General features: G+C 58.5%; 1 protein-coding gene across 1 annotated transcript; it reads right to left on the reverse strand.

Annotated features, from left to right (window-relative positions):
* Positions 1-8508: 8508 nt before the first annotated feature.
* Positions 8509-10763, reverse strand: FNDC11 (fibronectin type III domain containing 11). Its single transcript, XM_047770278.1, has one exon. It carries the CDS (start codon positions 9553-9555, stop codon positions 8551-8553), a length of 1005 nt encoding a protein of 334 aa, XP_047626234.1. The 5' UTR covers positions 9556-10763; the 3' UTR covers positions 8509-8550.
* Between the last annotated feature and the right edge of the window lie 703 nt (positions 10764-11466).

Below are 11466 nucleotides of genomic sequence, written 5' to 3' on the forward strand. Positions count from 1 at the left end.
CCGCATCTGACGCCCAGACCAGGGGGGTGAGGACCCTGACTTGGCACCTGCGGCTTCCTCTGAAGTTCCAAAGTGACAGAGGAGCCAGTGTGTCACTCAGCCACAGCCTGTGAGCGCTGGTGCCCGTGGGCTTGGACTGGACGGTACCGGGTACCACTGGGGGCAGGGAGAGGGCAGGCCCTTCTGACTCAGCTGTTATCCTCCAGTGACTGGCAGAACACGCTCAAAAACCAGAAGCCCATCAGGATCAGTGCATCTCTGCAGCGCCAGGATGCAGGTTCCATCCCTGGCCCAACACAGTAGGCTAAAAGGTCCTGCGTTGCCACAGCTGCGGTGTTGGTTGGAACTGTGTCTCTGATCTGACCCCTGGCCTGGGAACTCCATGTGCCATGCATAGGGTGGCCAAAAATGAAATAAATAAATACCCCCCCCCCCCCGAGTTCCCGTCACGGCGCAGCGGTTAACGAATCCGACTGGGAACCATGAGGTTGCGGGTTCGATCGCTGGCCTTGCTCAGTGGGTTAAGGATCTGGCATTGCTGTGAGGTCCAGTTCGACCCCTAGCCTGGGAACTTCCATATGCCACAAGTGTAGCCCTAAAATTAAAATAAAATAAAACCTCGAGGCCAGGAAATTCATACCAGGACCGCATTACAGACTCCACCTGAGATTTCTGAAGATTTGAGTGAGAGATTGGGGTGGGTTCCTCTCTTCTTGAGGTCCCCCAAATGCCTTCAATTTCTTGCGCCTGTTAGGAGGTAGCCTTCCTTATACATGTGAGAAAGCTCCTGGAACCTTTCCAAATTCTGGAGGGATCAAGTAGAGAGAAAGTACAGTTCCATTCCGCTTACAGAGGTATGACTGAACGCTTTCCTTACATTCAGGAAACACAGATTAAAAACTAGCAATGTTTCAGGAGTTCCTGTTGTGGCTCAGCAAAAATGAATCTAGCTGCCATCCATGAGGACACGAATTCAATCCCAGGCCTCGCTCAGTGGGTTAAGGATCTGGCATTGCCATGAGCTCTGTGGTGCAGGTCGCAGACGCGGCTCGGATCCTGCGTTGCTGTGGCTGTAGTGTAGGCCGGCGGCTACAGCTCTGATTCAACCCCTAGCCTGGGAACCTCCATATGCTGTGAGTATGGCCCTAAAAAGACACACACACACACACCCAGCAATATTTCAGACAAAACCCCAAATTATAACCTCCATATGCTGCGAGTATGGCCCTAAAAAGACACACACACACCCACACACCCAGTAATATTTCAGACAAAACCCCAAATTATAACCCATACTTTCAACACACTAGCTGCATCCTATGTGACTAACCCTTGATCTTAATCTTCTGTTAATCGTCTAATACAGCTGTCAGGTTGTTCCATGAGAATTCTTGAATTTCTTAGCCACTTTAGCAGTATGATCTGAACGCTACCAGAAACCTGTATCTGTCAAAGAGTCCTCTCTATGGATCTCCTTGAAGATAGGCATTTTTGCAGAAACATAGGCATGAACTAGTAACTGCCTCTGAACGACGAAAGACTTGGGAATGCGTGGTTAAAATCTGATTACGATGCAGTTGGCAAACTCGTTACTGCTGTGACCTCCAGCAGTTTAATTTCTAAAGTTGTGGTCAGAGCCACTTACCAAGAGACACCAGTCTCAGGAGTTCCGTATAATTTCTAGAGTATCGGCGACACTTCCCGGCATGTACCGTAAGACATTTTATCACTGCTCTCGGGGCCGCGCTTCCCACGTGATTCAGCGTAGAAATAACCCGGTCGGTTTGCTGCCTCTCGGAGACGGAGAGAGAACGGTTTCCGAGGGTTCCAGGGACCCCCTGGAAGAGCTTAGCGTAGGTTAGAGGTCAAATGAGCTTCATGTAGAATGGGCTCTTTGGGAATTTTTCAAAAGTATCAACAGGTTTTAAAGCGCCTGGTCATAGGATCTAGTCACTGTGGAACGACACCCATTCATTTCACCGCAGTGACCGCGAGTTCCCAAAGGTGTGATGCGTCCCTTAAATGCGAGGAAACACAAAATCTCTTACCAAAAACATCCGATTTTTAAAGAAAACTGTCCTCTTGGAGCACTAAAGTCAAGGTTTGTACCTCATTGCCTTTCATTCATTTTCCCTTTTTAGCGGGGGTGCCCGGGGCACCTGGAAGTTCCCTGGCCAGGAATCAAACCCAAGCCACAGCGGCGACAACGCCAGGTCCTTAACCTCCTGAGCCACCAGGGAAATCCTTCTTTTTTCCGTTTTCTTAAATTCAGTCTTATCTTAGCCGACCCTGACCATGCACGAGACTTGTCTCCCTGCTCGTCCCCCACAGACTTCCGCAACCCCGCTCGCTGTGCGCCCCCCGCTTTCCCTTCCACCCAGAAACAGCCGTCGCGAAGGCAAGCGCGCCGCGCGGGCCCCCTTTGCCACCCGCCGTCCCCCTTTCCCCACCCGCGGGCCCCCTTTGCCACCCGCCGTCCCCCTTTGCCACCCGCACTGCCGTTCCTCGCGCCCTCCTCCACCGCAGACTCGCCTCGCCGTTCCCGCGCCTGGACAGTGTCCCCCTTGCTGTTTCAGTCGTGTCAGTTACATAGACATTGTTCTTGACCTTAAACCTCAATCGCTAGTAAAACCCAGGAGGAGGCAACTGTGGGCGGCCTGCGCCACAGCCTTCCTGACCGACACGCCTGTGGACTTAGAGCCTCTAGAAATATGCATTTTCTTCCTTCCTTCCTTCCTTCCTTCCTTCCTTTCCTTCCTTCCTTCCTTCCTTCCTTCCTTCCTTCCTTCCTTCCTTCCTTCCTTCCTTCCTTCCTTCCTTCCTTCCTTCCTTTCTGTCTTTTTAGGGCCGCTCCCACAGCATGTGGAGCTTCCCAGGCTAGGGGTCCAATTAGAGCTGTAGCCGCCGGCCTGCACCACAGCCACAGCAACACGGGATCCGAGCCACGTCTGCGACCTGCACCACAGCTCACGGCAACGCCGGATCCTTCACCCACGGAGCGAGGCCAGGGGTCGAACCCACGTCCTCCTAGATGCTAGTCGGGTTCACGAACCGCTGAGCCACGACGGGAACTCCCAGATAGACATTTTCTGACAGCAGAACCTTGTTCCACGATGTGGCCCAGAGCATGTGTTTAATAAACCCAAACAGCTTCAGTTTCGCTCCCCTAAGACGACAAAAGGTAGGTAAACTTACGCATACCCAGCAATTAACGTTCCAGTATTTTCTCCGATTTGAAATGACCCAGATAGGGGATGGAGGCTCAGCATTTAACGTAGCATAATTTCAGGTGCCAAAATCTGGATCCTTACAGCAAACATTTCCAAAACACAATTATCCCTAAAATGTTTGCCTTAAAGTTGCTAATCTCATTTACCTCTATTTCATTTACTTAAAATTTTCATCTGAGTTTTTTTTTTTTTTTTTTGCTGACAAACTTACTTTGTAACAGGAATAATATGATCCTTCTTGATTTCTAGTAAACACAGATACAGTGAAAGTATTGTATTTAGGAGTTCCCGAGTGGCTCAGCAGGTTAAGGAACAGTGTTGTCACGGCTGTGGTGGGTTTGACCCCAGGCCTGGGAACTTCTTTTTTCTTTTTTCCTTTTTTGTCTTTTTAGGGCTGCACCTGTGGAATATGGAAGTTCCCAGGCTAGGGGTTGAATCGGAGCTGCAGTTACCGGCATACGCCACCGCCACAGCAACGCGGGATCCAAACAGGGTCTGCGACCTACACCACAGCTCACGGCAACGCTGGATCTTTAACCCACTGAGCAGGGGCAGGGATTGCCCCTGGGTCCTCCTGGATACCAGTCGGGTTCGTCACCATCGAGCCACAATGGGAACTCCAGGCCCTGGAACTTCTCTGCACGCCAAGGCCATGGCAAAAAAAAAGTGTCATGCTCAATGCTGATGACTCCAGAGACAGGGCTGTATTAAGAAAACCAACACGCTTAAGCTTAACTGTGATACCGGGTAATTCAGTGCTGAGCATTTCGCAGGTCACCTGATCCTGAAATTCATCCTGGCCTTTTCTATATCTGAGTATGTATAGAAGTGCTTCATTTCTATAAAAAAGAGCTCGATGAAACAGAGCTCTTTTGCAAATTAATGAAAATGCAGCAACTCCTGCACTTCAAAAAGCCGGTGGAGCTCAGGCTTCCTAGATGAGACCCCACAGAGCTTTGGCGTTTCCTTGGCCCAGGCGGAGAAAGACAAGCTCCTCATGGCATGACTTTGTTTCCTTAAGGCCAGAATTTTATTTTATTTTATTTTTTATTTTTTTGTCTTTTTTGCCATGTCTTGGGCCGCTCCCACGGCATATGGAGGTTCCAAGGCTAGGAATTGGAGCTGCAGCCGCCAGCCTACGCCAGAGCCACGGCAACGCAGCATCCGAGCCGCGTCTGTGACCTACACCACAGCTCACGGCAACGCCGGATCCTTAACCCGCTGAGCGAGGCCAGGGATTGAACCCGCAACCTCATGGGTCCTAGTCGGATTCATTAACCACTGAGCCACGATGGGAACTCCCCCAGAATTTGTTTTTCGGGAGTTCTCCTGGGGTGGAGTGGGTTAGGAATCTGACGTGGTCACTGTGGTGGCTCAGGTCACTTCTGTAGCACAGGTTCGATCCCTGGTCCAGGAGTTTCCATGTGCTGTGGGAGGGCCCAAAATTGTTTTCCTCAAATTTACAAGCCTCTTAGAATAAATAGGGGCAGTTCGGGGGGGGGGGGGGGGGGGAAGGATTGCTGGGCTTTGGATTCTTTCCGGAGCCACAGCGCTGGTCCTGTGAAGACCAGATTTATAACACCAGGACAGCAGCTTTCAATTCCTCAAGCAACTGCGTGGCTTCCTCGGTGGCGTCCAAAGACGGACACTCTATTCACCTGTGGGGTTTCTTTGTCTCTCTTTTAGCTTCGGACAGAGGGCCCCACATTCCTATCAGGCTCCAGCCATCAGCTATGGTGGGCTAAGGCTGACCCGTGGCCTCCTGTGTCCGTGATTCACGTGCAAACACTTGGAGGCTGCTCCCTGGGTTGGAGAAATTCTGAAAGGCCCTCAGCTGAGCCTCTGCTCTGAGCAGGGTCACCTACAGCCTTGGGTGGTCCCGTTGCTAAAGGCCATCAGCCGACAGTGCCTGTGAGTGCAAGGGCCTCGGAGCCGAGAACGAGGCAGAGGCCAGGAGGGGCTGAAGTTCAAGGCTGGCTGTTTTATAGTTTACCCTTTCATTAGCCTTCACACCAAATCTTTCAATGAGGCTATTTTATTTTTTTTTTTGTCTTTTTGTCTTTTTAGGGTCGCACCTGCGGCACATGGAGGTTCCCAGGCTAGGGGTCGAATCAGAGCTATAGCCGCTGGCCTCCACCAGAGCCACAGCAATGCGGGACCTGAGCCACGTCTGCAAACCACACCACAGCTCACGGCAACCAATGCCTGATCCTTAACCCACTGAGCAGGGCCAGGGATCAAACCCACCACCTCATGGTTCTTAGTCGGATTCGTTAGCCACAGAGCCATGACGGAAACTCCCAATGAGGCTGTTATTGAATTTGGAAGCCTTGTGGGGCTTCCGCCTACCAACTAGAATAATCGTTTAAGATGAGAGCGCTCTACGGAGTTCCCATTGTGGCGCAGGGGAAACGAATCCAACCAGGAACCATGAGGACACAGGATCCGGCGTTGCCGTGAGCTGTGGTGTAGGTCACAGACACGGCTTGGATCCCGTGTTGCTGTGCCTGTGGCAGAGGCTGGCAGCTGCAGCTACGTTTCGAGCCCTAGCCTGGGAACCTCCATATGCCACGGGAGCGGCCCAAGAAATAGCAAAAAAAAAAAGACAAAAAAAAGACAAAAAAAAAGACGAGAACTCTAAAATTTTAACAATTTCGTAGACTTCCCTGTTCAAAGGCTCCAGGGAGCTAGCCCTGTAAATACTTTCCATTGCTAATCTAATCTTATTTTTTAAATTATTATTACCTTTTCTTTTTATGGCCACACCTGCGGCACATGGAAGTTCCTGGGCCAGGGGTCAAATCAGAGCTGCATCTGTGGGCCTGCGCCACAGCCACGGCAACACCAGATCCCGGCAGCATCTGTGACGGATGCGGCAGCGCATGGCAGCGCCAGTTCCTTACCCCCCTAAGCGAGGCCAGGGACCCAGCCTGCTTCCTCGGGGACAATACGTTGGGTTCTTAACCTGCTGAGCCGCAACGGGACCTCCCAGGATTCCTGTTTTTAAGTAAACCAAGGCCAGTGTCTTTTACCAGAACAGGGTCCAGGGCGCGAACGCCAGGCGAGAAGGCCTTCCTGGAAAAGGGGGCCTGCTCTCTGCCCTGCTGCCTTGAGCCACGTCTCATGCTCCCCCCTGAGCCCTGCGGCCCCCTTGCCTCCTCAGGCCTGGTCCCAGGTCAGGGCCTTCGAGACAGCCTGCCCAGACGAGCACGTTTCTGCAGGGCCGAGGGCTGTCACCTGCCCCTCATGGTGCATCGTGACCTCTGCCCTGACCCCAGCCCTTCCCAGGCAGCTCTGACCCTGGAAGACAGCTCTCAGAGCAACTCCACTGTCCCCACAGCCAGGGGTGGGGGTGCTGCCAACAAGTCCCCGGGGCCTTGCAGTGGACCCTGGGGGGTGGGGAGGGAGGTGTCCGTATCTGATTCTGCTGTTTGCGACAAACCACAGTCCAATGTTTGTCACTTTCCTCGGACTCGGGGTTATGGGATGGATGACGAGTCTTTTCTCGCTGTGGGTGTTTTGAGATCTGGCTGGGGGTGCAAAGACGGGGTGGCGCCTCTTGCTCGGCGTTGTGAGGTGGCTGTTGCGGCTGCCAAGAGCCCAGAGCCTGCTGTAGCCGCCAGATGCTGGGCGGGAAGCATGGGGGAGGCAGCGCCCCCTCCATTTTCCAGCTGAGGGTGCGACGGGGCCGGGAACAAAGAAGCCGGCTGGGCATCAGGCTTGGTGAGGATGGTCAGAGCTCGTCCCGTGCCCCAGCCTCCACGGCCTCGGCGGGAGGGTGCTTCAGAGCTGCCCACAGCCCAGCACCTGCGGCGGCATCGCCGTGCAAGGGGCCGGCCTCTGGGCAGCTGCCTCCCCTGGTGTGGGCGCCAGGTGGGGCGGGGAGGTGGGAAGCACCACCTGGGTCCCAGGAGTCCCCCAGCCAGTGGTCCAGGCCCCAGGACCCTCGGGCGCCTCCCGTGGTGGACCTTCACCCCAGCCTGCCAGTCTCGGTGGGTCCCTGTGACCCGGCACCAACCCTGATCTCTGGCCCCTAGCCAGCTCTCACTCCTGTCCCCTCCCCAAACCCCACCCCACTCCACCCGCCCACTGCTCTGGTTGGTTCCGTGGAGCAAGCTCCGTGCCTCTGCCCTGGGCCTCAGGAACCACGGGCTGATTCCACCGGCAGGACGCCCGGGAGAGAGCCCCCAAGGCACCGAGGCCACATGGAGTGTGACAGTCCAGCTTGACCCCCCCCCCCGGATGACAGGAGGCAGCAGAGAGTGTGTCGGTGGCTGGTGAGGCCTGGGAGGGGAGCCCTGGCTGAGGCCACCCCAACCCCGCTGAGGACACTGTCTGGAGCTGGGGAGGGTGGGGCTGGGCCTTTGTGACACAGCTGGGGTCCCCACTCGCCAAACCTCTTCTCGGTGGGGGAGGGGCTCCGCTCAGGGCCACCCTGCCCCAGACACGCCTTGTCTTCTCGGAGGCCACCGCAAGGTGCCTGGTGTGACAGAGGCGGTTATCGGGGTACTGGGGTGGCTCCGGCCCCCTCCAGCTGACTGTCCTCCTCGGCCACAGCCCGCATACCTGGGGCCGCCCCGAACAGGGCGGGAGAAGGCCGGGTCCCCTCACCTCAGAAGGGGACGTGTGCATGGGGGGCGCTGCTGGCCGAGTCAGAGGTCACATGACCCCGCGGAGGGTGGCCCGGGGTGATGGGCTGCGGGGGCGGGGTGACCCCGACAGGAGCTGTGCACTGGCCTGTGTCGGGGGGGTGGGGGGGGGAACCTGCCAGGCAGGGTTCCCTGCCAGCCCCCTCCCCCACCTTGGGATGGGGTGCAGATGAACTTCCGCTTCTTTGGGGGAGAAGACAAGACTTTTATTTTCATTAAAAAAACAAAAAATAGAATGTCCTTCTGGCCTCGGGCCCCAGGCTCAGTGACGCTGAGGGCAGCAGTGCTGGGGCGGGACGCAGGGTACCAGCCTACCCCCGGGAGCCCCAGGCTAGGGGGCAGGAAAGAGAGCCGGAGGCTGCGCCAGGTCCCAAGGCGGCACTGTGACGGGGTCCCGGGCCGGGGGTGGGGGGCAGAGCCTTGATGCCACTCTCAACCTGGTGGTGGCAGCCCCATGCCAGGGCTGAGACTTCTCGCTCCAGGGTTTTGGGCTCCTGGAGCGGCCAGCGGGGGCTCCCCCCGCAGAAGGGAGCAGGAGTGGGGGGGCCTGGGGCTGCGTCAGGAAAGACACTCACGTGGCTGCTGCTGCTTTTCGAACGTAAGCAGGTTTGTTTCTTTAATTGTGTGTGTGCATTTATACTCCTCTTTATTAGTGGATAAATATTAGAAAATCATCTCTCGGAAGGTGTGGGCAGGGGTGGGCTGAGCTTGCCCAGCCGGCCGGGAGCGGGCCCTTCGGGAGGCCCTGGCCGGGTCTGCAGGGTGAGGCTGTCCCGCCAGGGCTCGTAGACCAGCGTGTAGCTCTCCGCCCTCTTGACGGTGAACCTGTAGGAGCGGTTGGGCAGCAGGTTTCGGACGGCGACGGTGCAGGCGGCCACGGGGATGGCCCCGCACTGCGTCCGCTCCTGCTGGGTCCGCGGGTCCAGCAGCTTGAAGCGCAGCTCGAACTGCTCCGCCGCGGCCGGCTGGATGGTGACAAACCAGCGCAGGCTGACCCAGTCCTGGTGGGCCACCGACGCCTTGCGGTCGAACACGACGGGCATCTTGGTGCTCAGCATGAGCCGGATGTGCGGGACCTTGGTGGCGCCAACGTCAGACACCAGGCGGTGCTTGATATGCAGGCGCCCTGGCACCATCATGGCGAGGAAGCTGTCCATGACGGCCGCCAGGTCCGCCAGCCGCTGCTCCACCAGCCCCCAGCCCGCCAGGAAGGGCCGCGGGTCGGGCGACTCCAGCAGGGCGTCCAGCTCGGAGCGGCCGTGGTCCAGCTGCTCCAGCAGGTCCCCGAGCAGCAGAAGCTGGATCTTGGTCTGGGCGGTGCCCAGCTTCTTCATGCGCTGGAACTTCCAGGGGTCGATGAGCTGGAACACGGCAGAGGGCAGCGCCAGCGGGTTCTGGTCGCCCAGAGCCAGGTGCTTGGGGAGGATCTCGATGTAGTAGGAGCATTTGCGGAGGAGGTCCATGCGGGCGTGGTGGCGCCTGAGCAGGTGGGGGCTCAGGTCCGAGGTCAGGAACTCGCGCAGAGCGTTGCGCCGCTCCACATAGGTGCGCCAGGCCTCCGGCTCCAGCAGCTGCTGATCCTCGGCCTCCTCGGCCTCCTCCTCCTGGTCCAGGAAGGACGGGGGACAGTCCAGCTTCATGTTGTCCAGGCCCAGGCCTGATACCTGGAAGTTCATGGTCTGGGAGCAGGGGATGGAGGGCGGGGCGTGAGCTGCAACAGTCAGGCTGGCCTCTGCTGCCCACCCGGGGGGCTCTCTTGGGGCAGCGTTGGTGTGGGGGTGACTTCAGGCCCACTCACCCCCCCGGCCGGGCCCTCTGGGAGGCGGGGAAGGAGTTTGGGGTGAGGGCTGGTTTCTGGAATGAGGTTGTCTGGAGGGCCAAGTGGGCAGGCTGCCCATCTGGGTCAAAGCGGACATGAGGGTGTGACACTCTGTTGATGGATTGTGATGACACAAGGCAGGGCAGTGACCGTGGGCTCTGGGCCAGAACACCCTACGGGGAACCCCCACGGAGCAGCTGTGAGGCCACGTCCGCTCCCCTGGGCAGTTGGGAGGACCCAGGGCGATCCTGTCTGAGCAGCACCCGAACCCGTGGGGACACCGCTGTGCTGCAGGCCCTCCCTGCCTCTCTGGAGGTGCAGAGCCGAGCTCAGGGAGGTGGGTGGCCCCAGCCTCACCCAGGGGAATAATCCTGCCAGTTCCCGGGCCCGGCTGTGTCCTGGGGCCTTGGGCCCCTTGCTGAGCTGACTCCACAAGCAAAGCCCCAAATGGTGAGGTCTTGGCACCCTGCCTCACAGAGGGGGTGCCTCGGGCTACAGAGCTCTCTAGCTTGCTCTCCGTCCAGGCTTTGCCGCAGCCACAGACGCCAGAACCCGAGTCTCCTCCTGCACCCTCTCCCACGCGGGCTCCCAGCTGAATGTCCAACGATGCCTGGTGAACCCACAGCTGGGCACGGCTGTGGCCCCAGTCCCTGGCCACAAGGCTGGGGCTCCTTGGAGAAGGGGCCAGCATCCTGGCTGCTGTCCCCGGTCCCAGCTGGCCTCCAGGTCAGTGAGACAGACCCAGTGGCTTCACCTGGGTGGGAGAATCCCTAACAGGAGCTGAGAGGCTGAGCAGCCGTCCAAGGCTGCACGGTTAAGATGCAGAGTGGGCTCGGGACCCAAGTCGGTCTCCCTCCCCAAAGGCCAGGCCCTGACCTTCCAGGGGCAGAGGCGGCGGACCAGGCCCTGGGCACTGCAGAGAGGGTGTCTGGGGTGAGTTGCCAACCTAGACCAAGACCCCTGGACTCCTGGCAAAGTCCTGCGCTGGCTGGAGCCTGGGACAGATTCATGCCGCCTCCAGAGGCAACTGTAGCTCCAGATCTGGCTTCAGTTCAGAGGCCTCGCCAGGGCCCAAGTCTCTAGCTGGAAAACCGCAGAGGGGCCGCTGGGGAACTCGGGGAAGAAGCCGCCTGCCCTGGCCCCTGGCCTGCCTGTCCACACCTACACCCCCCACCCCCACCCCCGACCCCCCCTACACACACCCCTGGCCTCAGACCCACTTCCCCTCAACCCGCCCACTTCCGCCACAACCCCCTCGTCCTCCACCCCCCGGCCGCCTCCCCGCGCGCCCAGACTTTCCGCGCGCACACTTGCCCGGCCTCCCGGCGCCGGCGGAGCAGTGCGGGCCGACTGTGTGTGCGTGCGGAGCCGCCGGTTCCAGCCTCCCGCCCGGCGCCCCGCGAGTTGCCATGGGGACTTTGTGACGCCCCGACCGCCCAGGGGAGGGGGCGGGGAGGGGGCGGGGTGGGCGGGGAGCCAGGGCGTGGGGATCGGGCCCCGGACTGGAAGGCTGGAAGGGTTGCGGGAAGGTGCGAAGATTGCGCGGGGCGCGCCCCCCAGGCCCAGGACCCGGACCGAAGAAACCGCTTGTCCCGGATGAGTCACCAGCCCCGTCCCTCGCCCTGGTCTCAGCTTGGACAGAACTGCCCAGAGGTTTCGCTCCCTTCCCTGGGAACCTAAGCATCACGACCTCTGCCCCAGCCGGAAATCTCCTCAAGCCTCAGGACATCCCTGGCGCCCCCTTCTCCCTTGCAGGTTATTGGTGGGG

This window comes from Phacochoerus africanus, chromosome 3 (assembly GCF_016906955.1).
Source record: "Phacochoerus africanus isolate WHEZ1 chromosome 3, ROS_Pafr_v1, whole genome shotgun sequence".
Taxonomy (NCBI): Eukaryota; Metazoa; Chordata; class Mammalia; order Artiodactyla; family Suidae; genus Phacochoerus; species Phacochoerus africanus.